Consider the following 27,013-nt stretch of genomic DNA (forward strand, 5'->3'; position numbering starts at 1 on the left):
GTTGAAATGTTTTACTTTTTGATCAATTTTAAGATTTAAACTAAAGATGATTATAATTTGTTTGGGTTTTACTTTTTTTCTAGCACTGGTGCAACAATGTAGGGCTACCAAACACCCAACTTTATTTTGTGATGATTTTCCTGTGATTGTGCAAATATCAATAAATAATAATCGCTACTAAATGGGGGCCTTAACTTCATGTCAATCAAGAAGGCGAGGGCCAAGTCCCAGTTCAAAATTCAGAGCACGGCCTATGTTGTATATGCTATGTAAGTTTGAAAGCTTGTGCGCTAATATTTTCACTTTTTTGTACACCACAAGGCTGCTTGTTTACAAAACCCAACCCGGATCATGTCAAAGAAAGTAATGTTCAGTGTGCTCACATCTATTGCATTATCTACTCAGTAGCACAGAAATTGATGTTCCATTGCAAGAAACAAAAAAGCAAATCGGGAGAATCAAAACATGCTTAAGAAACAGAGAAACAAACACTTGGCTCCTTTAACCAATTATACAAGTGATCCAGTACATCACCGACCACCATACATTGTAAATTCAAACGATAGCTGTTGAATAATGAAGTTGAAAGATCCGGATAAACATTTCCTAATTATAGCCAAAAAGACCATCCTATTCCATGTAGATGATACGCAAACCTCGGGCCAAAAAGAAAATCGCCTTGACAGAAAAAACTAATCACATGGGTCCGATTGAATTTAACATCAACGGACTGAATAAGCACTCTTGAGGTCCTCTTGATTTTGGTCCTTGGTGCCTAACGGATGAGCACGCCCAAAGGGGGCATTGGGCGACACTTTGACCTTCTTATTTTCGAATACTCTCCACTAGAATCGTAACAGCAGTGAAGAAACAGAATGCTTTGATTAAAACTTGCACTCCTAGACACTATGAATAGAACCCACTCACAAATTTCAAGTTTTCATCGCTGCTAGCTGTCACCACGATACATCCATCAGGACTCAAAGCAGAATGAAGGATACGAGTGTCGTGTGCCTTTGGTACATCAGCCACAACACCAAAGTTAGGGAAAGTATGAATGGCAAAATGCATATCGGGAAGGCCATGAGTTGTCAAGAACTCTCTTGCGTAAGGGTTGAAGACAATCGAAGTGACTTGAGATCGAGTTTCCAAACTCTGAAGACGCGAAGATGTGTTGACGTTCCAGAAATGTACCATCTGTTTCCCACAAGGTCAAGATGTTATAAGCAAGTCAGCAGCTGACAGAATCTGAGGGGCAACTTTGAAGTGTTAGTAATCATACCTTATCAGACGTTCCACCTCCTGTTGCGAGCATGTTACTCTGCCAAGGACACCACGCGATAGCCTTTACGGCCGCGCGATGGTTGTTCTTGGTCATCTTCGGCTCACTTAAATTCCTCGCGTCCCAAACATTCACAATATTATCATTTGCCCCACTAGCCAACAATCCAGGTGATCCAGTTGTAAATCCATCTACCGCATCCGGTTTCCATGCTAGCCCACATACCTCAGCCCGATGGCCAATCATTTCGGATACTTTGTGTTGAGCGGCTTGAACATCGTGATTCCAAATGCTACCATCCAGCCCACCGGCTGACAAGGTAGTACCACTCCAGGACAAGGTTGCCACCCGGCTTTCACGCCCACTCATCTTCCGTAGAAGTCGAGCTTCATCGATATCATAGATTTGTACAGCACCGTCTGAAGTACCCAAAGCAAGGTAATGTCCATCTTCTGAAAACTTGACACTTGCGTAATATGATGTCTCATCCAGCGAACATAACATATTCACGCTCCCAGTCTGAGCATTCCAAAGGTAGAGACACTCTCCAAGAGCGATGGCGAGGATGTTATCAACAGACCAGTCACAAAGATTCAGATAATAATCATCGATTAAACCAGGTGCATCTAATACTCGCTCTGGCATTGTTGATACCTGTCGCCGGGGTGCCGATGCCTTGGTACGGTCTTTGCTACTAAGATCTTCCCTCGATCTGGGCGCTCGAGAACTCGCTGGGACTTCGGCACTGAAGGTAAGGATACGTGCGTTAAGATCGATCCCAAGAGCTGAGGATATCTTGTTGTTGTAGGTGGAATCCGTGCCGGAGGACGATCCATAGTCGCGTGAATTAACATCTAACGCACCGCCGTCGACATCACGCGCGATATAACGATCTCCGTTGGCCGCCTGTCGAATGCGGTGAAAGCCAGCGCGATTGGGGTTCGGATGGGACGACATAACAAGGAAAGTTAGTGAGATACAGATAAAGTACGAAACAAAGATCAGAAAGAAATCTTGATTGTGCAAGAGCAAGAGACTAACCTTCCGATTGGCTGTGGAAGAAGAAGACGATTTTTTGGTAGGAGACGTACTCCAATCCCTCTTGACCACGTCTCGGCCTATAAGGTCATCCCGACTCATGGGGCGAGCCAAACGCGGATGTGCTGATCCCGTTGCTTGAGTCTTGCTTGCCCCACGAAGATGACTATGACTTCTAGAGGGCTTGATTGGGCTGGCTTTACTACCCATCGGAGGTAGTCTGGATGGATTAGACGAGCTACCGACACATTGTTGCTCGAGCGACATCATCGAAAGATTTGAGATTAGTGAATTAGTGGAGTTCATATGCGAGATCGTATGCCGTTTGGTAGGACTAGGTGCCATGATTGATTAATGATAGTGAGCGGAAGTCTGTTGAGGAATGATATAGGAGGAGTGAGGAAGGTGCGGAACAGTGGAAATTGTTTAAACAAAATATAAAAACGCGTAAAGTATCCAACATACCGACTCTACCGGATATTGGCGGCTCGGACCACGATGCATCCTTAACTTCAACCTGGTCCGCCGCCGGAGCCATCGAGCAAACGGATCTCTGCTCTGTTCTTTTGTTTTTGTGGACATAAAAACTGGCTCTTCGACATCTATCAGTTTGTACGGTAGCACACTTGAAAGCCCAAAGGCTTTATAAGTTGTGTTGGTCTTCAAACAGTTATATACCAGCATGACAAACACTGCAGAATCGAGATTAGAAAAATTGGGCAATAATTATATTCACAAGTGATTCTAAAACCTTAATTTCCTTCCCCAGAACAACCAAGGCCAACCAAAGTAAATACAAATGACTGATTGTTCTTATATATAAATTCGTTTCTGCCATTTAAGTTGATTCCCAAAAGCCATCTAAAAAAAGGGACTGAAAAAAAGAATGATCTGAGGAAAACAGCTTGAAAGTGATGCAATATGAGGAAAAAACAAAACACAATCTCTCAAAACGTGGCAAAAAGTTTGGATGAAGATACTTAAAACGCAAAAAAAATCATGTATGTATATCGGTAGTAATGGAAGACGATATCAAAACGAAATTAACCTAGCCCATGATCCTGGACCACAAAGCCAACAAGAGGAGATATTGAAGAATTACAAGAGCAGAAGCGAACGAAAGAAAAAGAAACCATCTCAAGTCATCTATTTGCGGGCGAACCAGGATGTTCGCTGACCGGGATCTAGGTTTCGAAAATAACGAAGGCGCAATAAAAACAATGCGGTCAGTGTCAGTTCACTTTGTGGATGCCTATGATAAATCATAAATATTGATGATGATTTAAATTTACCAGTTGATTCATTGGTCATCCCACCACCACCTCTGAGTGGCTTGGCGATCCTTCCAAATACCAAACCACCCCCGGCAGGGATCTTCTCTTGCTGAGCACGAGCTTGATTCAATCTTTCTCTTACAGCATGAAGTTGGGCTTCAAACTTAGCATTCTGAGCATTCAACTTCTCTTGAGCCTCTCCTAACATGCTCTCTAAACTTGTGATCCGATCATTCCTGGCCAATAATTTCCTTTCTGCAATCGCCACATCTTTCTTCAACATACTGTTCTGTTCTACTAGTTGTTTTTGTACATTGGTGAGTTGGTCGAGGTTTCGGGTTAGGAACTCCATCTTCCGCTGCTGGGCTTTCGAGTTGGAATTTCGGAGTACGTTATTGTACTGTTCTCGAGTCTCATCTAATGAGATCTCTAGCTCAATGACCTATTCATCAAAAGATAAAGATGTTAATTTTCAGAAAATTGCTAGTGATACCCTGATTCGCGCACCTTTTCACATCTGTTCTGAAGATCGCGCATCAGACTCTTCTTCATGGTGTCAAATTCAGACAATTGCGAGGCCATAGTCTTTCGGATACGTTCCATATCTTTCGCGCTCTCGGCCAAATCTTTGCCACCTTCAATTCCAGCTGCAGTGACAGCAAAGGCTCTCTATTGAAAGGTAACAACCATTTTACAGATCAGTACAAGTCTTCAAACATCATGTTTCGAGTAGACTTACCTTTAATTCCTCGTTAGCACCTTTGAGATTATCGATTGTCACCAACAGACTGCGGTTCTCATGGACCTTGATGTCGAGCTGTTGCTTGAGGTCGGTGATCTCAAGTAATGTAGCTTCCCTCTTGGCTGCCGTCTGAGCTTCTAACTTGACCTTGATACTCTCCAGTTCGTTGATGTCATCATTCCCATTAATCCCACCAGCACCAACAGCAGCAGAAGCTCGTTCCAGAAGATCTTCATAATCCTGTTCGAGCAATCCCAACCGGTTCTCTAATTCTTCCTTGCGTCTGCTCAACAAATCGATCTCCTCTTGAGCCTTCTTAGCCCTCTCATTTGATTCATTGGCCAATATCTGCGAGTCAGTCAATTGTCGTTTCAGAAGTAGTAGGTCTTCAGTAGACAAAGGTCTATCAACATTGGCCGCTTCATCTAGCTTCTGTAGGATTTCTCGAATAGCATCTTCTTTCTGCGAGATTGCAGTCTGCGTGTCAAAAAAAACATTCAGAAACAGAATAAGTATTTTGAAAAATCGCATCAACATCTGCGAGGTTGGCCTTACCGATTCGAAACCCGCCATCAACTGCGCCATTTTTTCCGCTTTCTTTCTCTGTTTACTTTCGTCGGTAATAGATTTCTGAGCCGATTTGAGTTCAACGATCGTCTTCTTGAGCTCTTCTAGCTCAGTAGTTAAATCATTATTCTGTTCCCTGATGGCATCTCCAAGAATCGTAGCCTCTTTGTTTTCATACGATAGCTTTTCCACTTGAAGTCGTAACTCGTTCAAGTCGCTAGCCATCGTTTTGTTTTCCTGATCAATCGAATTTCATCGTTTCAAAAGATACATTTCACTCAACTGTAACCAAGAGAGAGAGAGAAAAGTAAAATCGAGTAGAGAAAACCGACGAACCGCTGACATACTTGACTCCTGCTCTTTAAAGAAACTTAACTCTTCTTGAATTTCTTGCATCGTACGTTCTTGTTTGGCTAGAGCCTCCTCCTTCTCTGCCAATTGATCACTCAATTCGTTCTCTCGTCTCAAAAACTCTTCACGCTCATCTTTTTCCAAAGTCACCGAAGGTGTCCCAGGTCGAGCCAATTCACGAAGAGCCTCGAGTGCTGGGTGACTGGCAATAGCAGATGCCCGATTTGACATTGTACCTGTAGGGGTGCTAGGGGTTTCTCGTCCACTGGGCTTCGGGGAGATGGACGAGCCTCCGACAGAGACCTGGCCACTATCATTGACATGCAATTTGACACCTAGAGCCTTTTCCATAGTAGCCCATTCGGCTTCGTCCACATGTCCCCCACTCCTCCAGATGGTCAATTCGCCTTCGAGAAGAGTGATATAAGAAAGCTGTCTGCCAGTATCGCCCTGAGCTTTCTTTAACAATGCTTTCAGTTCGGCTGACGAAAGCTCTGCATTCACGCGGGCCTTGTTCTTGATGGATTTGGCTCGCATTCCAAAACGCAAGGTTGAAAGAGTCTCGGCCTCATTGTAGGAAGAAGGTGAACAATTGATAACCAGTGTGGTACGCGAGTTACCACCGAGAGATTCTTGCAGAATTCTTGTAAGTTTTGAATCTCGGTAGGGGATATGAGCAGACTAAAATGAGATAGTAGGCCAAGAACGTGTCAGAAGATGGATTCTTGTGTGACGAGCGATCGCTGAAGATGGCATGTTCGTAGGTCAAGAGATAAGCGCACTTTACCGTCGGTGAGAGCATTGATGACCATACCCAAAGCTGAAAGAGACTTGTTGATCTTCTTGGCTTCTTCCAATGTTTGTCCGCTAGCTCCTGTTTTTCCGACCTTTTCAGAACCAGCCAAATCGACCAAGAAAAGATTACCACTCTTCTGAGTACCAGTCTCCACATGACGTTGGTTGATGGTGATGACAAAAATCGAATGTGATCGGGATGATTCCGCGTTCATGACTTGGTTGATAAGTGGGAACAACAGGCAAAAAGATGTTTAGATTTTCTCCCCGGACCAGTGAGTGAAGGATTGAACGTATTACGCACTAGTTGAGGAGACTTTTCTAGCTTCACCACCCTGTTTCATAATCTGATAGACTTCGGGTGCACTACCGACATAGAAGTCTGAAAGGTTTTTCACGTAAACTCCACGACTCTTATCTTCGTGAATGGGGAGATTGTCGTTGTGGGCTATATCGAATCATAAGCGATTCACATTAGAAAATCCATTTGACTGAGTCACGTTCGAAGAAGTTGATACTCACGAGCCAATAAATCTCGGATTTTTTCCATGTAAATCTCCATATAACTGACTTTGACTACATATTCAATATTTCCAGGACTGGCGAGAATAGAATCAAAGATATGTTCAGTGATACGAGGTATGATACCTTTCAGTTCACCGTTGTCTATATCGGCTCCCTATCGATTAGACAAACCGAAGAGATATCATTACAATTGTGTAGAAGAGCAGAACATGATCATGCAACTGACCATCATTGTGAAGGTCTTTCCAGAACCTGTTTGACCATAGGCAAATACCGTACCATTATAGCCACCGAGTACATCTGGATGCATAGAACGAGGAGTAAACTAAGTAAGCATCGAGATGATCGGTTACAGGGCAATTGTGAAAAACAGCTAACCTTCCACGATTCCTTTGACACCATATTCAAACACTTCCACTTGTCTTGTATCCATTGGAAAAACACGATCGAAAGTGAATCCAGCCGCGTCTGGTCCTTTCATACCCTCTTGAGATTTGAGTTTAACACTATTACCTTCATCGTTGATGATGACGATAGGCTCATTTCCTGCTTCCTTCAGCTCAAGAGCATTTGGTGGACGAAAACGACAGACTACCTTGACATTCGACATGGTGGTCGAAAGAATGAAATTAGAGTCGGCAAGTGATCAATTCGTTGATGAAGTAGTTTGAAGTGAGATGGTCGACAATATATAGAAGGATTGTGAGAAAACGTGTTTTGATGAAACCACCTTTCTTCTCATTCGCCCTCTGGCTTCTCTGCGGGACCGTTGAACAGTTTCGCATGTCTGCGGCGGGGGGATGACTCGGTACACTCGGGACTGTCCAGTTTTGTCCGGTACCTTCCCAACTCTCCTGGTAACAAGTGATACTGACACCACACAGACAACCCCTTGATCTTGGTCCTGTTCACTATTCTTGAGGTCCTTGTACTTGATACTGGGCGGGACTTATCAGAATGAAAATGTGAATTTGATGTGTTGTAAAAAACCGTACTACAGCTTTTGAGATAATTCAGAGTAACTTCCTTTGTCCAATATATTAGTGGCTCTCAAACCTGCCCCGGTTTTCAAAAAACCCAGTTGACCCAGTTGTTTTTTGGCAGTAACTTTGTGTATCAAGTTGACATTTGTTGACAGATCCCAGCCAAAAATTCCACTAGGGCAACCGGGTTTTTTGAAACTGGGTCAGGTTTGAGAGCCACTATTTTTTCAAGCTAAAAAAGGGGTATACATCCTGTTTACAATGGCAACGTACTTTGAAGCTGCGGTCAAAATACCACAAATAATGGAAACTTTTGTGGTGGAAAGAAATTATACTTCTTACCTCAATATTCCTCACAGATTGCCAACATGAATCATCTATAAATGTTTCCTGGTACATGAATTATACCTTTGAGTCAATCTGTATGAGCATGTACTACTACCAAGTGCTATAGTGCGTGGAGGTGAGTAGTTGTCAATTTGGAATTGCATAGATACCCAATAAATTGCCCATTTTGCCCCACTGAGTCAAATTTGAAACCCCTATGATCAGATTGGAGTCTAATCTTCACATCACAGTCTTTTGCATTTGTTTGCTGCCCTATCAACTCAAGGTTGATTCACTGTCCCAAATAAAGGATCTTGTGTTCCTGATGTTGCACTTCTCCACAACTAGATTTGTCCCACACCCACATAGGTAGAATTGGCCTTGTAAATTAAAACCAATACTTGAAAAAGACCCTAAAAATCATTGTTTTTCTCCAAGAAGATATGCAGGGATTGCTCTTGATGAGAGCATTCCCAAGCTTTAAAAGAAATCACAAAAATTGACGTCTTGGTATGGATTCATTGTTTTGAAAATAACAACAAAAAATATATGCATGGAATGCTTGCAATGAAAGAATTCCATAACTTTGATTGGCTGGTTAATATGACAAGTTTTGAGGTCTAGCAATCATTTTGGGCCTTAATTCAAATTTGACAAAACTTTTCCTCCACGCACTATACACCCAATTCAAATTACATATTCTGTTTGAATTCTGTTTGAGTTCCACCTTTGGGTTGACCCAATGCCAATCATTTGAGAAGTAAATGTGGATAACTCTGCAGAGAACATTGGTACAGGATTGTACAGCATATTGCCAGACTTTGCCAGGGCTTGTGAATAAATCAACAGGGATAGACCAGGTTTGCAGGAAATTTTTTGCTCAACCTTTTTTTATTATTAGACTTGAAACAGTGAACACAGAAGAATAAACAAATTTTTACATCAAAATCTCTGTCAAGACCAAAGTTGTTAGAATTGCTCCACATTTATTTTTGAACTTCAATTTTCAAGGTTGAGGGCAGCTTCACAGCACCTGTAGTTTCACTGCTCTCACAAGTGGTGATTCTTCCCCTCTCTGGCTCAGCCTACGCTACTCTGTGTAGGATTTCTACACCAGATCATTCTAAAGAAATTCAAAGTCAATACTTAACATCAGGAAAAAATATCTAAACAAATCAAGAAATAATACTCACCATAAGAATCAATTAACCAATACAAATGATCATCATCATTTTCCCCACAACTATAATTAAGTGAGCAACATCATCTGGAATTAGTTAGTCACATGAATCCACATACTCATCATACAACACACCAGGTGGAAATCTTGAGCTTCATCAAACATTACCAAAGTTAAACTGTGAAGCAACACAGTGATGTTTCATTTTCTCTCTATCATATAGTGATTTTCAACTTCTCTTCAATGGTTTTGACTCATCTAATACCATTCTTGTTTGAAATTTAGGTATTAACCCTTCTAAATGATGTGGGTGGTCTTAATTTACTTTCAATATTTTGAATAGGTCATCAATTCATCAATTCCACTTAATTAGATGACTTAGCTTTAAATACACCAGATCATCATTATGATCACAAGTACTTCATTGATATGGATTCTGCCACATATATGACCCTGCTTATCACCAATTCAAGGAGTACTTTCATCTCATTATATCAATTTATTGTAACTTTTGCATTGACATGGATGATGCCATGAGTTCAACCCCAACTATCAATTCAAAATCTACATTAATTGTCAGCCCTGAGCCCTTTGTACAGGACCACATGGCACAGACTAACCAACACACATGTAAATACATATAATACATACGTAAATATAACTAACTTGTCTAAAACCATGATAAATACACCTCATAGCAAGAGTCATTTAAGAAATAAGATTTAACCATAACCTAAATATTGAAGTTTAAACCTAACCCAAGGAACATCAAACCTAAGTGCCAACCACAAGTTGACACCTAGGTCGTGGAGTATATAAACCCTTCCTCTTCCCACTTTGGAAGAGGAACCAACTTGTTACCATTACAAAACTCTTCATCAAATCTTACTTGATTCTTCCCAAAGAATAATAATATTGAGTACAGTGATTCTGTTGTTTTCTTGATTATCAAAGTTCTGCTTTTCAACTAGGTAAGTGTAAAACCTCAAGTGGTGTTCTTAGCTTGTGGGATCTTCAGCTAACAGAACAAGCTTGGAATTTACAAAGGGCACCTCATAAGAGAGTCTAAAGTACCCTGTGGAACCTCTGATACCTCAGATTATAAAGTACTACAGGGTCCAGTGTTGTAAGATCAACCAGTGATCCTAGCAAGATCCTTGGAAATGAAAGATCCAGCCACATCCTAAGGAAGGACAGCTCAGCCATTCTGACTGGATTCAAATCCTCTTCTTAGAGGTCAACTGACTGCAGTATTCACTTGGGTGCACCAGGTGAAGACTCTATCTTTTGTTTGCACTTCATCTTGTTAGTGAAGAGTCAGCCCAATAGTTGCTGACCCCTCACATTGATACTGAAATTATAAAAAAGGGATTCACCATCTTTAACATCAAAACATTTGGACTTGTATGTGCATTACCACCAGACTTGGTATTGGATCTAGTTATCTCAATTTGGACAAGTAGATTCAAGTATTCAGCATGTAGGTAGTGCTTCAAATATGACTTCTAACATTTGATCACCCTATTTTGATGAGAATGTCTCAGAAACAACTTTCTGAGTGTAAATTCCCGATCTTGATAAGGATGGCAAGCCAGGATACCAGTCTCAAGTTTCTGATATTCAAGATGCTCTTCCGCCTTATGATTTGGGTATCAAGCTTGTTTTGAATCAATAATTGGGGACACATATGCACCACTAGTTGCTCATAGTGAACACAAGGTATTGTTTTTATTATTCTTAAAATTTACCATGCCTCTTTGGCTGTGGATTGTCAAGGGGCACACACTTAAAGACCTTTGTAAACCATTTTTTTGTAATTCATTTGTATTCATCAATCTTATGTGAAAACTCCCTGGAAATATGTGAGGTATTTGTTTCTGTTTCACTGTAGCATTCTTCAACATTTTGTACTTCTCACACCTGTTTTTTTCATACCCCCAAAAGCTGTAATATCAAGTTCTATCATACATCAACTGCATTCAGTCTTGCAGGTCAAAAATCAAGTCACAGCAGACAATAGAATATGAACACAGTCATTGGCATGAGCACATTAGGAGAATCTCTTGGGTTGGGAGGCAAACTTATTTAGAGCATCCACTATTGTTACAGTAAAATTTCAGTAAATTTTACAGTACAGATTTCACAGTACAGTAAATTTAGGTACAGAAAGGTGGAAATCCACTATCGTTTCAGTAATATCGTTCTGTACGGTACGTACCGTACAGAAATGACCCTGCCCCACAATCATAGAGAATTGTACGTTCAGTAAATAATCTGCAAGCTATTGACCTTGGCTCAGAAACATGGATAGTCTCAAAGTATCTAGATTTACGAGATGCTGAGATCCATCATGGTCTGATGAATGACCTCAAGGATCCATCATTGTCTGATGGACGATTGTACAACAACAAGGACAATCAAAAAAAGCAAAAAAATAGCACAAGATGTTCATTTGATGAAGTCACTTTGATTTGATCAAGTCGATTATTGAGAAGATTGGTTGAAATGGTTGATTGACAAGAAGGCAAGAAATTTGATCGATGAGAAGATGAAAAATTTGATCAATGAGAAGATGAAAGAGTTGATCGATGAGAGGGTGATAGAGATTGAAGGATAGTAGAGGGTGATTTTGGGAAGGTGGTGATGAATCCCTATGTAGAATCGGTAGATTTGGTGGATACCAATTCGGTACAGATTCTGTAGAGGTGCAGTAGATTTACTGGACCTCTACAGATTTTTGACCGAATCTGTAGCTACCGATCTGTACTTTGTACACGATTGGGGATTTTTGGCCTTGGTACGGTAAATTTCAGTCAAATTTACAGTACCGAGGCTGTTTACAGCAACAATAGTGGATGCTCTTAGATGTGGTACAGTAGTTAAAGTCTACTCTGTGCTACACCTGACTACGGGCGGCCCCGGGGCTGGCCCCGGGCCCAATTGTCAGGCATTTCTGATTTTTATTTTTTTTGGCATGGATTCAAAAAAAACCCATGTACAAGGGTCAAGTAGTGGTTGGAAACTTTCTATACCCGCTATACGTGATGTGACTTTGTTACATTGTTTCCTGCTCTTTTTCTTGTCATTTCCTTAAAAATTCTTCTTGATCCTTTTGTTTACTTTATTTTTTTTCTCTACTTGTTTTTGTCTTGGCTTTTGTTAGAATGACCTTGTGAATGAGTGTGAACTTTCAAAATGAGGTTCATGATTGTGTAGGAATTCTTGAAAGTGAACAATAGCCCAAATATACATCATTGGAGGTTGAGAGATTAAAAGTGAGGGCAAACCAATATGGTTTGAGAACATGGTTGGGTTAATGAAGATTAACAAAGAAAGGATGTTACACACTACCATCAGAGTATCAAAAAGCTTCTCAAGGCAACTTGTGATACATATGCAAAGCTTGCATCACACCTGGGTCAAACACTTCTCCCTACAATCTACCCTGCGGGTAAGCCCGTTGGGTCTACCACAGGACCACTGACACATAGCTGGCCCCGGTCTGTGTAAGTCCACATTGTCACGGACACTTAAGACTATAAGTACCTAGCTTGAGACCTTAAGTACTTGACTTAAGACCTTAAGTACTTGACTTAAGATTGTAAGTACTTGGCTTAAGACCGTAAGTACTTGGCTCAAGACCTTAAGTACTTGGCTTAGGACCTTATGTACCTAACCCAAGGGGCTCAAGTGCCTAGCTTATGCTTGGGCCCAAATGTTGACCATCTAGTGAAAAAAAAATTTATCAATGCCTCAGATGGTCCCAAGGAGATCTGTAATATCAAGTTATATCATACATCAACTGCATTCAGTTTTGCAAGTTAAAAATCAAGTCACAGAAGAAAATGGAGTATAAACACAGTCATTGGCATGGATAAATTAGGAGAATCTCTTGGGTTGGGAGCCAAGCTTATTTAGATGAGGTACCAAATATTCATAAGACACTTTAGATTTCATTCTTTGACAATTCAGACTTTCTCAGGTTGTCAGTCACTGTAGTTTTTCATGAATTCATCCTTCAATCAACAGACGTTGACCCAACCCTTCATACCATAGAATCAAGACCTTCAGCTGGTTACTTGTCAGAACTAGTCTCACAATGCATTGATTCACTTAGGATGAAGAAGATCTGTCTCAGGTTCAGATTCTTCAAGAATGAAACTTCATATTCTTGTTGAAAGTGGTGCTTTAAGTAAACAGGGCCCTCTAAATTGTGAAAGACATGTGTTCTGATCTCATGGAAGAGTGGCCAGGCAAGAAACAAGTTAGGAGATGTAATTATGAACTATTGCAAAATTACACCACAAGGACACTCAGATACATTCAGGATGTCCTCTTTTTTGCAGAGGGCAAGACGTCTTGACACTGTCTCCTGCAAGGCGTCCACCGGATATTCCCCTCAGACACCGCCATGGCATCCAAAGGATGAAGTGAGAATGTCACACCTCAGGGTCATCTCAATGATGTCCTGACTTGGGATGCCAGCCCAAGGTCGTGATGTAGAGCATTTGGGACATCCTCCTGCAAAAAGGTGTCTTTGTGGTGTACCAGTCCTAACTATGCAAAATGCATAGCTCTGAGATCTCCTTATTGGTAACAGACTTAGGAACATCATTGCAGCATGAACATTCATGATAAGAGGATTGAGTGTGCTCTGTACTGGGTCAAAAGTGCTTGATGCCCCTCCTGCCACCTCAGGATAATTGTACTCAACCTTCAAACTTTCACTAAGTTTAATAGGGTTGGTGGTTTTGATTGAAACTTTTCTTATAAGTGAATCCACTCAATGGTCAAAGATTTGAGGTTGTGAATAGCAACAAGGAGGTCACCACAAGAACCAGGGATGCAGGAGTGAGTATGAGTTTACTCAGTAAAGTGAGTATTATTGAGTATACTGAGTATTTTTGCCTATTTTTGGCCCTGTAAACCCATACAAAGTGAGTATCAGTTGAGTATATACTCATACTCGGTACTCATTCCTGCATCCCTGACAAGAACTGAAAGTTTGAAGCCCCTCTGGAATCCCCATGTCTCCCCATGTGTGAGGAGCACATGTGTGAGATATTTATTAGGATAAAGGTATATAGAATCTGTTTGAAGAGGGCACTTTTCTCCCATTGTATTCTGGCAGTTTTTTGTTTGAAACTGTCATCAATTGAGTTGCTTTCCCAATCAAAGATCATGGAAGTGTTGTTAAGGCCAGATTCAAGTGTTTGTCTGCTCAAGACCTTCATCTTCAACCACTATCAATCTTTAAAATTAACCAATGTCTAAGGTTCAAAGCCGAAAGAAGCTGTCACTTTTCTTCAGTACCATGTGGGCAGAGACAGTTTAGCCTGAATATAAGATTTCAATCAACTATTGCAAAGTACAATTCACATTATAAGAGGTGATATAAGATTGATGAAGTCTCAGGGTTTTCTTACTTAAAATCTGGAACTCCAATGCCCTTTTGGGGGTTGAAGTTGGTAAAAGTTGGTAATCAAAGGCAAGTTTGGAATTAAACAAAAGCCAAACTTGTAGCCTGAGATTTGATATGTAATGGTCAGATTGAGATAAGATGCAGACCGAGAGAAAGGTTGGAGAGCCAAGCTCGGGTGTCGGGCGTCAAAGCTCCGAGCTCCCGAGGTACAAAATAACAAAGGTGTTGTCTGTGTAGAAATGGAATTATGAATGAAACTGTTCATAGAGTGGGAGTGAGGAGGAGAATGAATGAAAGTGAGCTGTGACTTGAGCATCCTTCGTTGGTTGGTATTCAAAGTCAAAAGAACATTCTCCAACATTCAACATCATCATGCTCACCTTCTCATCTTCAAATCCAGAGGTAAGCAAAATCAAATACTCCAATCTCACTAACTGATACTAACTATTGGATTGTTTGAAACCAACAGACACTAGAACTCTTTCGATCAGTTTACTATAGACCCAAGATAGTCTTAATCATCTTACTCTTCATCACATTTCCTTCGATCGATAGAAACTTACATCAATCAATTCAATCTGATTCAAACTTATCATCAAAATCAGCTTATCCGCTTCATCATCATCAGCAGTCTTCATCTTCACAATCGCAATCATCAACATCTCAAAAACCATTATCCTCAAAGAAACCTTCAAATCCTCAAAAGAGTCATTCTTCAAATAAAGATCGACTTCATCCTTTATCATGTCCTGATGCTTATTTAGATCATCGTAATAATATCATTTGTCCACATGCTCCCAAAAGACTCAAAAGTGTAAGACAAAGATGTGATGAAGTTTTACAAGAAATCAAAACTTCAATCAAACGTTGGTCAAATCCTCAATTAATTCATCAATCTTCATCTCATCTTAATCCTCAACTCATCAAACTAGTCACTCAATCTTCAAGTAACGGGTTAACTAAATCTCAAGATGCAAATTGGAAATTCCGATCAATGATCTGTACACCAATCTCAAGTCCATTTGCTCATCTGATCATCTTACTTCATACTTTATTCTTCATTCAAGCTTTATCACTTTTAATTGAAGATGCCTTAATTAAAGATGCTTGCTCAAGTACATTTATTCATTCATTTAGAAGTTCATCATCTTGGTCAAAACTTTGGTCAAGAGTTAAATTTCGATTTAGAAATCAATGGAGTAAAAGATCATTTTGGGAACCATTTGTGTTTTGGATTGTTTCGATCATGATCATTTCAACTATTGCAATCGAAACTTTTGGCGAAACTGGCTCTTGGCAAACTGGTGCGATTTGGCATGATTTGCCTTTTAGAAGGATTTGTCAAACTTTAAATCCATTGGATTCTAATCATGATCATCAAAACTCAATGGATACTAGTACTTCAACATCTGACTCAAAAATGACTGAAGTTAGAATCTCAATTATTGGTCTTCAAGCACTCAAGATTCTCAGTTTCTTTCTAGATCGAGCTCCTTTCTTAAAACCAGCTAGAAGTTTAATCTTAATTGAATGTGGAGTAGCATTAGTTTGTTTATGTCAACCTGCTCAACACTTTCTTCCTCAAAAAGTTTTACCCAAAGCTATCAAAATCCCTAATCGAATTCTATCTCGAATCACACATCGACCTACGAGATCTTTAGTTGAATTCGATCCTTTATCTGAAAATGGTCGTTTTTTCAATGATCGACATCGATCATCTGCTATAGAAACGCTTCGAAATAGGTCGAATTCTAATCATACAAACACCAATCATCATCAATCTCCAGTGGTAGTTGAAGTGGAGACGAAATGGGTATTGAGTGTGTTAGTGGAAGCTTGCGTCTGCATAGCTGCCATATCAAGTTATGCAGTGGTCATGGTGAGTGGTCAACAAAACCTTTCAAATGAATTCTCATTCATATAAAGATATGTGTAAGTCTATTGATTGAATGCTGACAAAAATCTGGTTCGACCCTTTACAACCTGATTCTACAAGGTTCACTTACCGTATACGTCTTACTATTGGTTTCCATTAATCCTCACCGTTACTTATGTAAAAGTTTGCATTGAAAGATTAAAAAACCTATATCGATCAGCCCTTCACACGGTTAGATGTTTAGAATCGGTTCTAAGTCGATTCTCGCCTGAAATTAATAAAAAAGGAAGAGATTGGAAATGTAGTATATGTTTTGAAGATGAAGAAAGGTCGGATGATTCGGATGATTCAAGTAAATCACCTAGTTTAGAAGAAACCAATCGATCACCTACTAAATTGAATCATTCTGGTAATGGTAATGCAAATCAAAGAGGCGAGAAATGTGTCAGTTTGAAATGCGGTCATCTTTATCATGCTAAATGTTTAGTGAAATGGTTACATTATCAAACGTTTTGTCCGATTTGTCATCGTTCTGTTCATACTACTACTACTACCACCACATCTGATTCTTCTTTGAGAGGTGATGAATCTTTCCCGCAAGAAGATTAATTATTTGATATACTTTTTCATCATATCTTTTCAATTTTTTCCTCAAGTCTTTATTGATTTTATTGATTTTTGATTTCTTTTCATGATCACAAGATCAATTTGTTCACTTTGTTTCTTTTTAAATTTTCCCTTCAATTCTTATCAATCGTTTATCTTTTTCAGGAAGCATATACCGTTATTTCCTTTCCTTTCCTTTCATTCTTTTTTTGCAAAGTTAACAAGACTTTTTTTACATTTTTTTTTCTTTTTCACTCTTTGTTTTGTAAAAAATACATCATTTTTCAATTTCCAAAGTTTTCTTGATCATCTTTATTTTTACAAGCTTTTTTCAAAATTGTAAATACATACATATGTTTGTTTATATCTCTTGTTTTTATATTCTTTACAAATAAAGGAAAATAACTTTTCTTTCATTCTTTTTTTTTCTGACATCCATATATTTGTATTATTGATGTTATATTGTTTTTTTATGCAAACCTTGCAAAGATTATTTTGAATTATCATCATTCCTTTTTTTTGTACATTTATTATATTATCAATCTTATTCAATATTTCATTTTGCCTGTGAATGTCCAGTACTGGCTTGGTGGTGTTGAGTCTTAGCGAGCGGGGGTGAAGGAAGAGAAGGAAATGGCCAGATTGGGGTTTTCAGAGAATGAATGAATTCTGTGTTTCTATCCGAGGATGATGAGAGTCAACTTGAAGCAGACAAAAATGCGGAATATGTACAAAATGACAAACCACTAGTGAAGATAGATTTTAATGGAACAGTGTACACACAACTTAAGACTCACCATAGACTCACTCATACGTGAGTCCATGGACCTTGTGATGATCACTCAAGTCTGGTGATGATCTTCACTGCCAATTCACATCGCCACATAATCGCCAGTGTGACATTTTGGTTGATGCAAGAGAGCAGAGAAATCGGCCGTTTTTCCGTGATGAGCATCCCTGAAGTACTCAGAAGGAACAGAAGTATCCCTCAGAAGCCAGTGTCCCTCAAGAACTGCTGCTGGAAATGATTGAGTTAATGCGAGGGAAAAAGAAATAAATATGATACGAGACCAACATTGCCAATTGCATTAGAGCGGCAAGGAAATAAGCTCTTTGCCATCGAAAAAGACCATGACCTTTTGAGGACTCTGAAACACGACTATAACTGTGTCCAGTTCTGACCCAACCACGTGATCACTGATGTCAAGCAAATGATGCAAAAAAATCTCATTGTCTGATTTCAGTAAAACGACGACTAATATATTGAACGAAACAAACAGCTTGGAGATAATGGCTATGAACAGTCAATGAAAATGAAATGCGTATTGATATTCTCTATATTTTCTTTGTTACAACAGTCCACTTGTTGGGAACTTATCTATAAGTCCCGGTCAAGCTTAGCTGTAGTAAGCCTCACGTAGCAACGCTTGAGCTCCTCAATGTCCTGGAAAGTTGAATAGAAAACATCATAACATCTTGTATCAGAATAGCAAAACAACCAACCAGATTAAATTCCAAAAACAATACTCACCGGAGATCCAAAGGCGAAAGGAAAAGCTCAAAGTTTTATATAATGATGATGATTCTGGAAAGAGAGTTGAGATTTGTTTCTTACTAGCACCAACGAACGAAGATAAGTTCCGATTTTTGAAAATGAATTAGAAAAATCAGAACTTATCTTCGTTGGTGCTAGTAAGAAACATATCGCAACTTTGTTTCCAGAATCATTAGGCTAGAGCTCAAATGTGACTCACTTTCTACAGTGTACTCACGAGGATCGCTTGGGAGCATGAATGGCATGAATATCAGTAGACGGATTGTCATCTATTTATACCTTTTTATTCCCCTGATAAACCGTTTCTGCGATATTTTTATGCTTTACTGATTGTTCTCCTTTTGCGTGTAACATTGTTGCTTTTCCCAATTCTACACCCCGCTTTTGGATCACCTAAATTCTCCATTTAGGCATGTAACCAATTCAAAAGCATCCAATGCTCTAAGTACTTTTGCCTATCGCTTTTGTTTAACAAAAGACCTGCGTCATCTTGAAAACTTTTGAAACAGTTAAATCCTTGATTTAGGTGTGGAACCCATTCAGAAGCATCCAATGTTGAAATTACTCTTTGCCCATTGCTTTTGTATAACAAAGGCTAACTACGTCATCTCGAAAAACCAAGCGTAATATTGTTGCTTTTCGCGATCACAGATCCTGATCTTGAAACACTTAAATCATCGATTTAGGCGTCGGAATGTTACCAAAAGCATCCAATCTTATAAGTCTTCTCCTGTACATCGCTTTTGCGTAATAAAAGCTCTGCTTTTAGAGATGATTGAGTTGATGCGAGAGAGAAAGAAACAATTATGATACGACACCAACATAAGCTTCTTGCCATCAAAAAAGACCATGCCCTCTCGAGGAGTCTGAAACACCATTATTGATCACTGTATCCAGTTCTGACACAACTACATGATCACTAATCTCAAGCAAATGATGAAAGAAAATCTCATTGTCTGACTTAAACAAAGCGACGACTAATATATTTAACAAAACAAACAGCTTGAAGATAATGGTTATGTACAATCAATGAAAATGAAATGTGTATTGACATCCTCTATATTTCCTTTGTTATAGCAATAAGTCCACTTGTTGGAATCCTATCTATAAGTCACGATCAAGCTTAGCTGTAGTAAGCTTCACGTAGCAACGCTTGAGCTCCTCGATGTCCTGGAAAGTTGAATACAAAACATCAAAACATCTTGTATCAGAATAACAAAACTAACCAAATTAAATCCCAAAAAAATACTCACCGGAGATCCAAAGGCGAAAGGAAAAGCTCGAAGTTTATTATGTAATGATGATGATTCTGGAAAGAAAGTTGAGATTTCTTTCTTACTAGCACCAACGAAGATAAGTTCCGATTTGTCTAATTCATTTTCCCAAGACGACAAGAGCTCGGAGCCAGCCTATGAAACAAACAGAGACATGAGATCAGAGGAGATGAAAAATCCGAATTGAGAATTAAATTGCGTACCTTGTTCATGTGGTCTCTATCAACTGCTCCTTTTTTACGAGATAATTTTTCGACAACTTTTTCCTTTTTGCTCTTTGGATAACTCTTGGAATCGCCGTTTTTGCTTTCGAGACCTGGGGCAGCTAGATTGATTGTTGGAAAGATGTTTCGTGAATCAAAGTCAGCCTTTACTAAAAAAAAGTCTACCCGAGATTGGTAACTAACGTTTGATCACTTCATCTTTGAGGACTACCAATCTGTCTTTGATAGTTTCGCTTTCATCATGTTTTGCTAAATCAGTTTGAAGATGGATAGCAGCAATGTTTTCTTTTCCAAAGATGATCAAAGTCCAACGTCTGTGACCAAAGATTACAGGATCGTGTTGTAACCTTTGTAACTCGAAAAGAGGTTTATCAAATATCAAACCACTCTCACGATCATAAGACTGAGGTAAGACACAACGAAAGAATTCGAATCTGTAGGCTTGTCCAAACAATTTGATCCTTTTGATCCATTCGGGGTTACCAGGCCAAATTTCCTCTGATGCCTCTACACTAGTTTGGGGAGCCAGGGACTCGGAGGATCCACAATGGAACGTGATCAGATTGATCTTGAAAAGATCTCCGCGTAAAGTCTTAGGGAGATCAAATATGTAAAGCTCTCCCCATGCTTGAATTGTTTGCAAGTGTTCTAAAGTAAGTTCGTCGGATTTGGGGAAGGTGATCTGATTCTTTGTTGGCGCCATTGAAAAAAGTTAATGTATAATTAAAGTTGAAGATGTGTATGATATATAAAGACGATAGAACTGTTTATGCTGACTTTAAGTGTAAGTTTATGAATGCTATGAATGAAGAATTGAATACTGCTTGTATGGATTGTTTGGAATTATATGATGGAGATTGAATGGTGGCAATGGATGATTCTATTATCGGGTTTATGTACCCAAACCCATGTGATGTTTTGCAAGATCATCGACCAACTATTGTAGAGCCTGAGGAGCGCCATTCTTGGAGGATCAAAGAAATGAACAAAAGCACAAAAAATGTATACATCTGGCCGTTAGGAAGCCAAAGGGAAAGCTAGGCTCCTTAGCAAGCTGCACTCCGTTAGAATTTGGCTCAGTTGCACTTTACCAAAATTCGGTTGAAAACTTCTTGAGCTTCGAATCTTTGTTGTTCAGCATTTGTCGTAGGCTCACTCCATCCCATCTACACACCAATGACTTTTCAAACCCTTTGAGTGTTCGTCTGGAAGATTAGTCCATTCAATGATTATGAAGAGACCATTCTCGAGCGCATACGTTGAATAACTATGATCTTGGTGAAGGGAAAGCAAAAAAACGCTGGTGGCCAGTAGACCGAGCTAATTGGACAACATGCAAAATGAAGAACCTTGGTTTGCAAACAAACTCTCAGCTTTTTCAATCAGTCAACAATGACTTCCAGAGATGATGGTTTTGTTTCAGAGTGCTAACGTGCCCGCCTTGCGTGTGCTGTGTGTCGTGTTGCATGTCGAGGTGGCACAGGGTGGCACCCCCCGCTCAGGGCTTCCGTAGGTATGTAATCCGGCAAGATCAGGGCCGGATCTTCATAACAAACACGGTGATAGCCGGCTCAGGGTGCTGATCGGCCAAGTTCCAACTCACCTCTTCAGTGTTTTGATTCACTTTTCAGATCAATGTCTTCTCCTGCTCCAGGCAGGCGGACCAACGCCTCTCTTCGTACTCGACGTCCTACAACTTACTATGACAATGAAAAGGACTCAACTGGTGATCCCAACATACCTAGAAACCCTCAATACCCTCCTAACGCATCTGGGCGAGATGAGGACGAAGACGAATTTCCAAATCCACCAGGAAGATCTACAAACCCAGCTTCAGGTCAATCAAAATCAAATCGTTCGGGATCACAAGTTCCTGATTCAACCAAACCTACTCGTAGTACACCCAGACCTCGAGAGCAACCTCGCGGTCTGCCTGCCGGTCCAGGAGAGAAGAGTAAAGTGGGAGCGGCACTTCGAAGTAAACGGCAAAGTGTTTCCTATGGACCTCTAGCACCAGCCCGGACTGCCAATGCACCTCCAATGCCTTCGATGCCGAAAGTACCTGGCAAACATTTAGTGCAAGGCGATGTATCTCGAGCAGGCGGTGGTGGACCTGTAGGAAGGCGTAGGAACGAAGATGGTATCCGAACTGAATCTCGAAGAGTGAAGAGTGGTGCAGATATTGACTTGGAAACTCTCGGACATGATAAGTTTGATCCTGAGAAATGTGCGTCTGATTAAACTGAAATCATTAGCTAGATACTGACACTGTTCTTTGACTCAATTCCTCAGACTTAAAGGTCCATTTATCGATCAGTGGTGGTTCAGATCCTCAACATCTCAAAGATTTCAAGGACCGTTTAAGATCAGCTCAAGTAGCTACCAATCAGGACTTGCAAGAAAACGTCTACAAGTAAAACCCCTCTCATACTTGTTCGTAACCCGATACACTACTTGCTGACTAGGTTTTTCATATTTCTTGAATTTCTTATCAGAAATTACTCGGCCTTTGTAGCAATCAGTAAAGAGATTGCTACTCTTGAGAATGAGATGTTGGAACTCAAGACAGTTCTGGAAGAATTTAAAACTCTCCCGGGTGATTTAGATATGGGTCTAGGATCCGAGGAATTCAATTTGAGTGGAGGAAGTCTGAGTGAGTGGTTAGATGGACGCATCGATCTTGTCCTTCTATGATACATGATTAATCTTTCGAAAATCCCTTTTCGTCCGCGCATACAGCAAGTGACATTCGGAAAAGGGCCGCTCGAAATTCAGTTGCGGACGTCAACGCTCTCTATCGAACTCAATTGGAGGCTCTATGGGAGAATGTTGAGGGCTCACAAAAGTTTTTGCCTGTCGTTCCTGGTCGACATCTTGTATCCGAAAGCAAGACCTTTGTAGAACTCAATTCCATTACTTATAAACCTAAACACAACGTTCATCTCTTCCTGCTAAATGATACACTCTTGGTGGCTGTTCCTAAACGAACGGGCATGGGCAGTAGTAAGGTCAAGCTCGTGGCGGATAAGTGTTTCAATTTGGGCGAAATCTCGGTTACTGATCTTAAAGATGGCGGAGGTAGATATTCGTCAATTTGATCATACATAATCACTGGTCAAATTTTTCTCCTTATATTGATATCTTTAATCTGTTTTCTTAGACTTGGATAACGCCGTTAAGATCACGAGGGCTCGAGAAACTGCCCTGTTTAAAACTGATAGATCAGAAGACAAAAGAGCACTACTGAGCTCATTCAAAAAAGGAGCTGAAGAGCTTGCTAGTCGAAAACGAAAACAAAGCATCATGGAAGCTGAGCAGCGCAGGGGGGTGAGCTAGCATTCTCATTGTTTTTTGAAATCTCATCCACACTGCTACCCGATCTAACTGGCAGTCGGATGTTTTGGGCAATATTTGAATTCAACAGGGTGGACGACAGCATGCTCTGGATGGCTATGGAGGTGGTGATCGACCTCCTTTACCTACCATGTACGAAGAAGGAGCATTTGAGATCCCAAATTTACAAACCGTTCAACCGAGTAAGATCTTAGGATTTGGAAAGCATGATCCAAGTGGAAAAGATTTGAGTTGGATTGGTGATCTTTCAGATGAATTATCTGTTTCAATTGCTTGTAGAGCTTATGATGAAGCAAGTGAATTAATTGAAAAATCTAAAACAATCTTGGTACAACTCAAATCTGTACCCAATTCACCAATTTCACAACCCATCAATTCAGAATCAATTCAATATTCACTTTTAAAAGCTAAAATAGATGAAAAATCACAAGATTTAATGCAAAAACTTTTTGATGATCTTCTTGATCCTACCATTAGGAAAACACAAGTCATCAAGATTTCAAATTTGATTACTAGATTGAGTATCAACCCAGCTAACCCCCTCGGATCTCCTAGTGCGGTAGCCAACATCGAGAAAGCTAAACGGAGCTTTCTATCAATGCGATCTGAATTAGTGAAAACCAGGAGTCGGATGATCAAGTTTGAGGGCGATATCGCACTATGGGTCTCTCAACTCGCTATGGTAATCTTTACCTTGATCAAAAATACGTGTGAATGGTACATGACTGCTTTCAGAGACAATCGGATGGCTTCAGGTAGGTCATCTTGACTTGAAGAATTTCATCTTGTTGACTAATCTGATGCTTATACTTCATTTCACACCTAGGCTTTGTTAGATGGGCAGCTGAACAAATTGAACTTTATGCATCAATCTTTAGACGTCAAGTATATGGTGTTGATCAAGATGTACAATCTATTCAAGATTGTATGTCAGTAACGAAAGCTCATGCAAGCATGGTATGTGATTTTCTTTTGATATTTGTTAAACAAAAAGAAGTACAGCATCTGAATTTGAAATTTCACTTTTTTACAGCTAAAAGAAGTTGGATTAGATTTTGGATTTTTATTAGAATCACTTTTAAGTCCTGAAGCACATAGTAAACTCAAACCTAGAAGAAGATCAACTGATGATATACGAACTAAACCTGATCAAGGCTCTCGTAAGGAAAAAAATTTAGCAATTTGATGAACAGTTCTCGGTTAACTTTGGATGATGTTTATCTACCGTATGATATATTGGTTGACTGTTTTATTGTGTATAAGATGTATTTATTTATATTGATAGGGACAATTGACCTTGTAATATGAGTGTCTCTGGATTTGAAAAACTTGAAGGCCAATATGTGAGCTTTATGACATCAAGATCCATGTTGCTTCTCCCCAGAAGAATTCGTCTATGGACTAAGCCCATTTGGATTCCTGCGCCATTCCAGATTTTCAAACTCATTTTTTTACATCGACTTGAGAGGTTGTGATTCGGATCTGATGATGGCTGATTGTTGATAATCAGACCAGGAATGCAGGAGTGAGTATGAGTTTACTCAGTAAAGTGAGTATTATTGAGTATACTGAGTATTTTTGCCTATTTTTGGCCCTGTAAACCCGTAAAAAGTGAGTATCAGTTGAGTATATACTCATACTCGGTACTCATTCCTGCATCCCTGTCATCAGTCTGATTATCAGACTGGGAACAATGGGGAACCGGGAGGTCCCTGACAGTGCTGACTGTCAGCTGACAGTAACCGCTGTCACATACGTGAGCAATAGCAGCCCTGTGCAAACCTACTGACCAGCGCGGGCCGCTGGCCGCTGGCCAGTACAGCTGACACCATACACCACAGGATTGATTCACCGTGGGTCGTTCGGTGAATTATTTTAAATAGGTGGTCCACGGTGTTCACTTGGGATCAGCCAAGTCGTTGATTCACCGCAGTCCTTGATGCGGTGAAGTCAATGTAGGTGTCCCATGGGTTTCACATAGAGAACTTATGGCTGTTCACCATGATCGATTCATGAGTGTTCACCATGAGCAGTTTACGATGAAACACCGTGATCACCTACATGAAACCACCGTGATCAAGTCATGATGATCACTCGGTGATTGTTCATATGAATTCACCCTAAGCGATTCATGAGAATCGTTCATGGATTCTTCAGGTATATCATGATTTTTTCACGGAAACCTACCGTAAAAAATCAAGATGAGTACACAGGAATTGCTCATGGATACTCATCGGTGATGATCTGCATGGCGGCTCATCATGAAAAATTCTCGGAAATCCAATGTGGAATTTAAGGAATTCTCACGATGACTCCTCAAACCAGCTTTCCGAAGATCTCTTGGAATTTTTCTGAAATAACACCATCATTTTCACAATTTCAGTAATATGGATAATGCGATATTCTTTTGACTGATAAAAATACAATATATTCATAGCATACAAAATAAGATGATGAAATGAAGAAGACATGCTAGCTAAGATGTACAAGTGCTTCAAATATTCTATATATCATGTTTACTTTTGATTTTGTGATATGAGCTTGATTTATTCACCGAGGATTTGAATGACTTCAGCGCGGGTGGGAGGGGCAAAATTCTCATTGGTGGGATAGTCGGCATACTTTGTTTTTCCAGTAAAGAGGGTTGCATCACGACGGAGTAACTCTTTAAAGAAACTGCGAGTTGTATGGGCATCAATATGCTGATACCTTTGAATGTAGAAAGATTGGCTGTGCTTACGCAGTCTCATATTTGACATTCTTTTGCGCTTTATTCTCATCTCTGATCTCCTTCAAGATGCGATCAATGTGGAACCATTGTGACTGCTTGGCTGGGTGTGAAAGTTTGTATGAATTTAAAGTTTGCATTCGCTGGAAAGATGGTATTGAAGAGTCGGTTTCTAATCTTGTATCTTTGGATGATTAACAAACCCAATTACTTACAAGCAATATGATTCGGATCTTGATTTCAGGTTTGAGAACCTTCCCTATCTCTAGTTCGGTTGAAGCTTTTGATTTCTCAACACAGTAGTTATGTACCTGATTCAAAGACAGAGTCAGAGTGAATGAAAACGTCATGAAACAGAAATCCAAGTACCTTGAGGTGTATTGTGTTAATCTCAGGAACTGGGATTGTGGGTGCAACATTAACCCTTGGTAGCACACCAATCATGAGCTAAAAACAGCATACAAGAAAGACATTTTTAGTGGCGATTTAATTCACTTGAAGAGAAGAAGATGATCCTATTCACTTCACATACCTTGATTCGTAATTCAGCCTTTGCATTTTTCATTGCATGGTTTCGCATGTGTGTCTTCACAGTTGAGGTAACACCCGAGCCACTTGTAGTTCCAAATCCTTCTGGGAAGTGGGAACGCTTAAAAGAATCGGTTTGTGCCATGATCGCCTCCTACATAGAACATAATCATGATCAGACTTAGATGGATTAAGGAATTGAGGAGGTGAAGAAAAATGATAAGAGTAAAGCTTCACCCAGATGAGTCGGTCAAAAGAATCTTCAATGGGATCTGCATTCACTGAATCACTGTATGATGTGATTTTTGCACTGAGAAGGGTCTCTCAAGTGATTGCGTTGAGCCAATCCTATAACAAAAAAGGATTAGATAATGACATATTA

General features: G+C 39.9%; 6 protein-coding genes across 6 annotated transcripts; 1 reads left to right on the forward strand and 5 right to left on the reverse strand.

The window, feature by feature from the left end:
- Positions 1-407: 407 nt before the first annotated feature.
- On the reverse strand, positions 408-2,239 carry MELLADRAFT_48555 (uncharacterized protein; the record flags this gene model as incomplete). Its single annotated transcript, XM_007410694.1, has 3 exons — positions 408-845; positions 928-1,197; positions 1,283-2,239. The coding sequence occupies 3 exons, from the start codon at positions 2,237-2,239 to the stop codon at positions 723-725; spliced, it is 1,350 nt and encodes a 449-aa protein (XP_007410756.1).
- A 783-nt stretch (positions 2,240-3,022) lies between these two features.
- Positions 3,023-7,184, reverse strand: MELLADRAFT_116637 (uncharacterized protein; the record flags this gene model as incomplete). Its single annotated transcript, XM_007410693.1, has 11 exons — positions 3,023-3,504; positions 3,613-4,036; positions 4,102-4,263; positions 4,334-4,813; positions 4,892-5,140; positions 5,240-5,935; positions 6,037-6,266; positions 6,354-6,497; positions 6,572-6,728; positions 6,801-6,874; positions 6,953-7,184. The coding sequence occupies 11 exons, from the start codon at positions 7,182-7,184 to the stop codon at positions 3,467-3,469; spliced, it is 2,886 nt and encodes a 961-aa protein (XP_007410755.1).
- Positions 7,185-14,748: 7,564 nt separating this feature from the next.
- Positions 14,749-15,532, reverse strand: MELLADRAFT_56244 (uncharacterized protein; the record flags this gene model as incomplete). The annotated part of the gene is made up of 2 exons (XM_007410692.1): positions 14,749-14,886; positions 14,954-15,532. The coding sequence occupies one exon, from the start codon at positions 15,230-15,232 to the stop codon at positions 15,020-15,022; it is 213 nt and encodes a 70-aa protein (XP_007410754.1).
- Positions 15,533-19,627: 4,095 nt separating this feature from the next.
- On the reverse strand, positions 19,628-20,724 carry MELLADRAFT_63647 (uncharacterized protein; the record flags this gene model as incomplete). Its single annotated transcript, XM_007410691.1, has 4 exons — positions 19,628-19,693; positions 19,777-19,932; positions 20,001-20,170; positions 20,205-20,724. The coding sequence occupies 4 exons, from the start codon at positions 20,722-20,724 to the stop codon at positions 19,628-19,630; spliced, it is 912 nt and encodes a 303-aa protein (XP_007410753.1).
- Positions 20,725-21,644: 920 nt separating this feature from the next.
- On the forward strand, positions 21,645-24,710 carry MELLADRAFT_77926 (uncharacterized protein; the record flags this gene model as incomplete). The annotated part of the gene is made up of 8 exons (XM_007410570.1): positions 21,645-22,248; positions 22,314-22,434; positions 22,487-22,674; positions 22,761-23,099; positions 23,182-23,348; positions 23,446-24,130; positions 24,202-24,332; positions 24,409-24,710. 8 exons carry the CDS (start codon positions 21,657-21,659, stop codon positions 24,559-24,561), a joined length of 2,376 nt encoding a protein of 791 aa, XP_007410632.1.
- Positions 24,711-25,921: 1,211 nt separating this feature from the next.
- On the reverse strand, positions 25,922-26,776 carry MELLADRAFT_63649 (uncharacterized protein; the record flags this gene model as incomplete). Its single annotated transcript, XM_007410690.1, has 5 exons — positions 25,922-26,084; positions 26,116-26,246; positions 26,319-26,414; positions 26,473-26,550; positions 26,636-26,776. 5 exons carry the CDS (start codon positions 26,774-26,776, stop codon positions 25,922-25,924), a joined length of 609 nt encoding a protein of 202 aa, XP_007410752.1.
- Positions 26,777-27,013: the final 237 nt, after the last annotated feature.

The sequence above is a fragment of the Melampsora larici-populina genome, assembly GCF_000204055.1.
Source record: "Melampsora larici-populina 98AG31 unplaced genomic scaffold MELLAscaffold_21, whole genome shotgun sequence".
In the NCBI taxonomy this organism is placed as follows: Eukaryota; Fungi; Basidiomycota; class Pucciniomycetes; order Pucciniales; family Melampsoraceae; genus Melampsora; species Melampsora laricis-populina.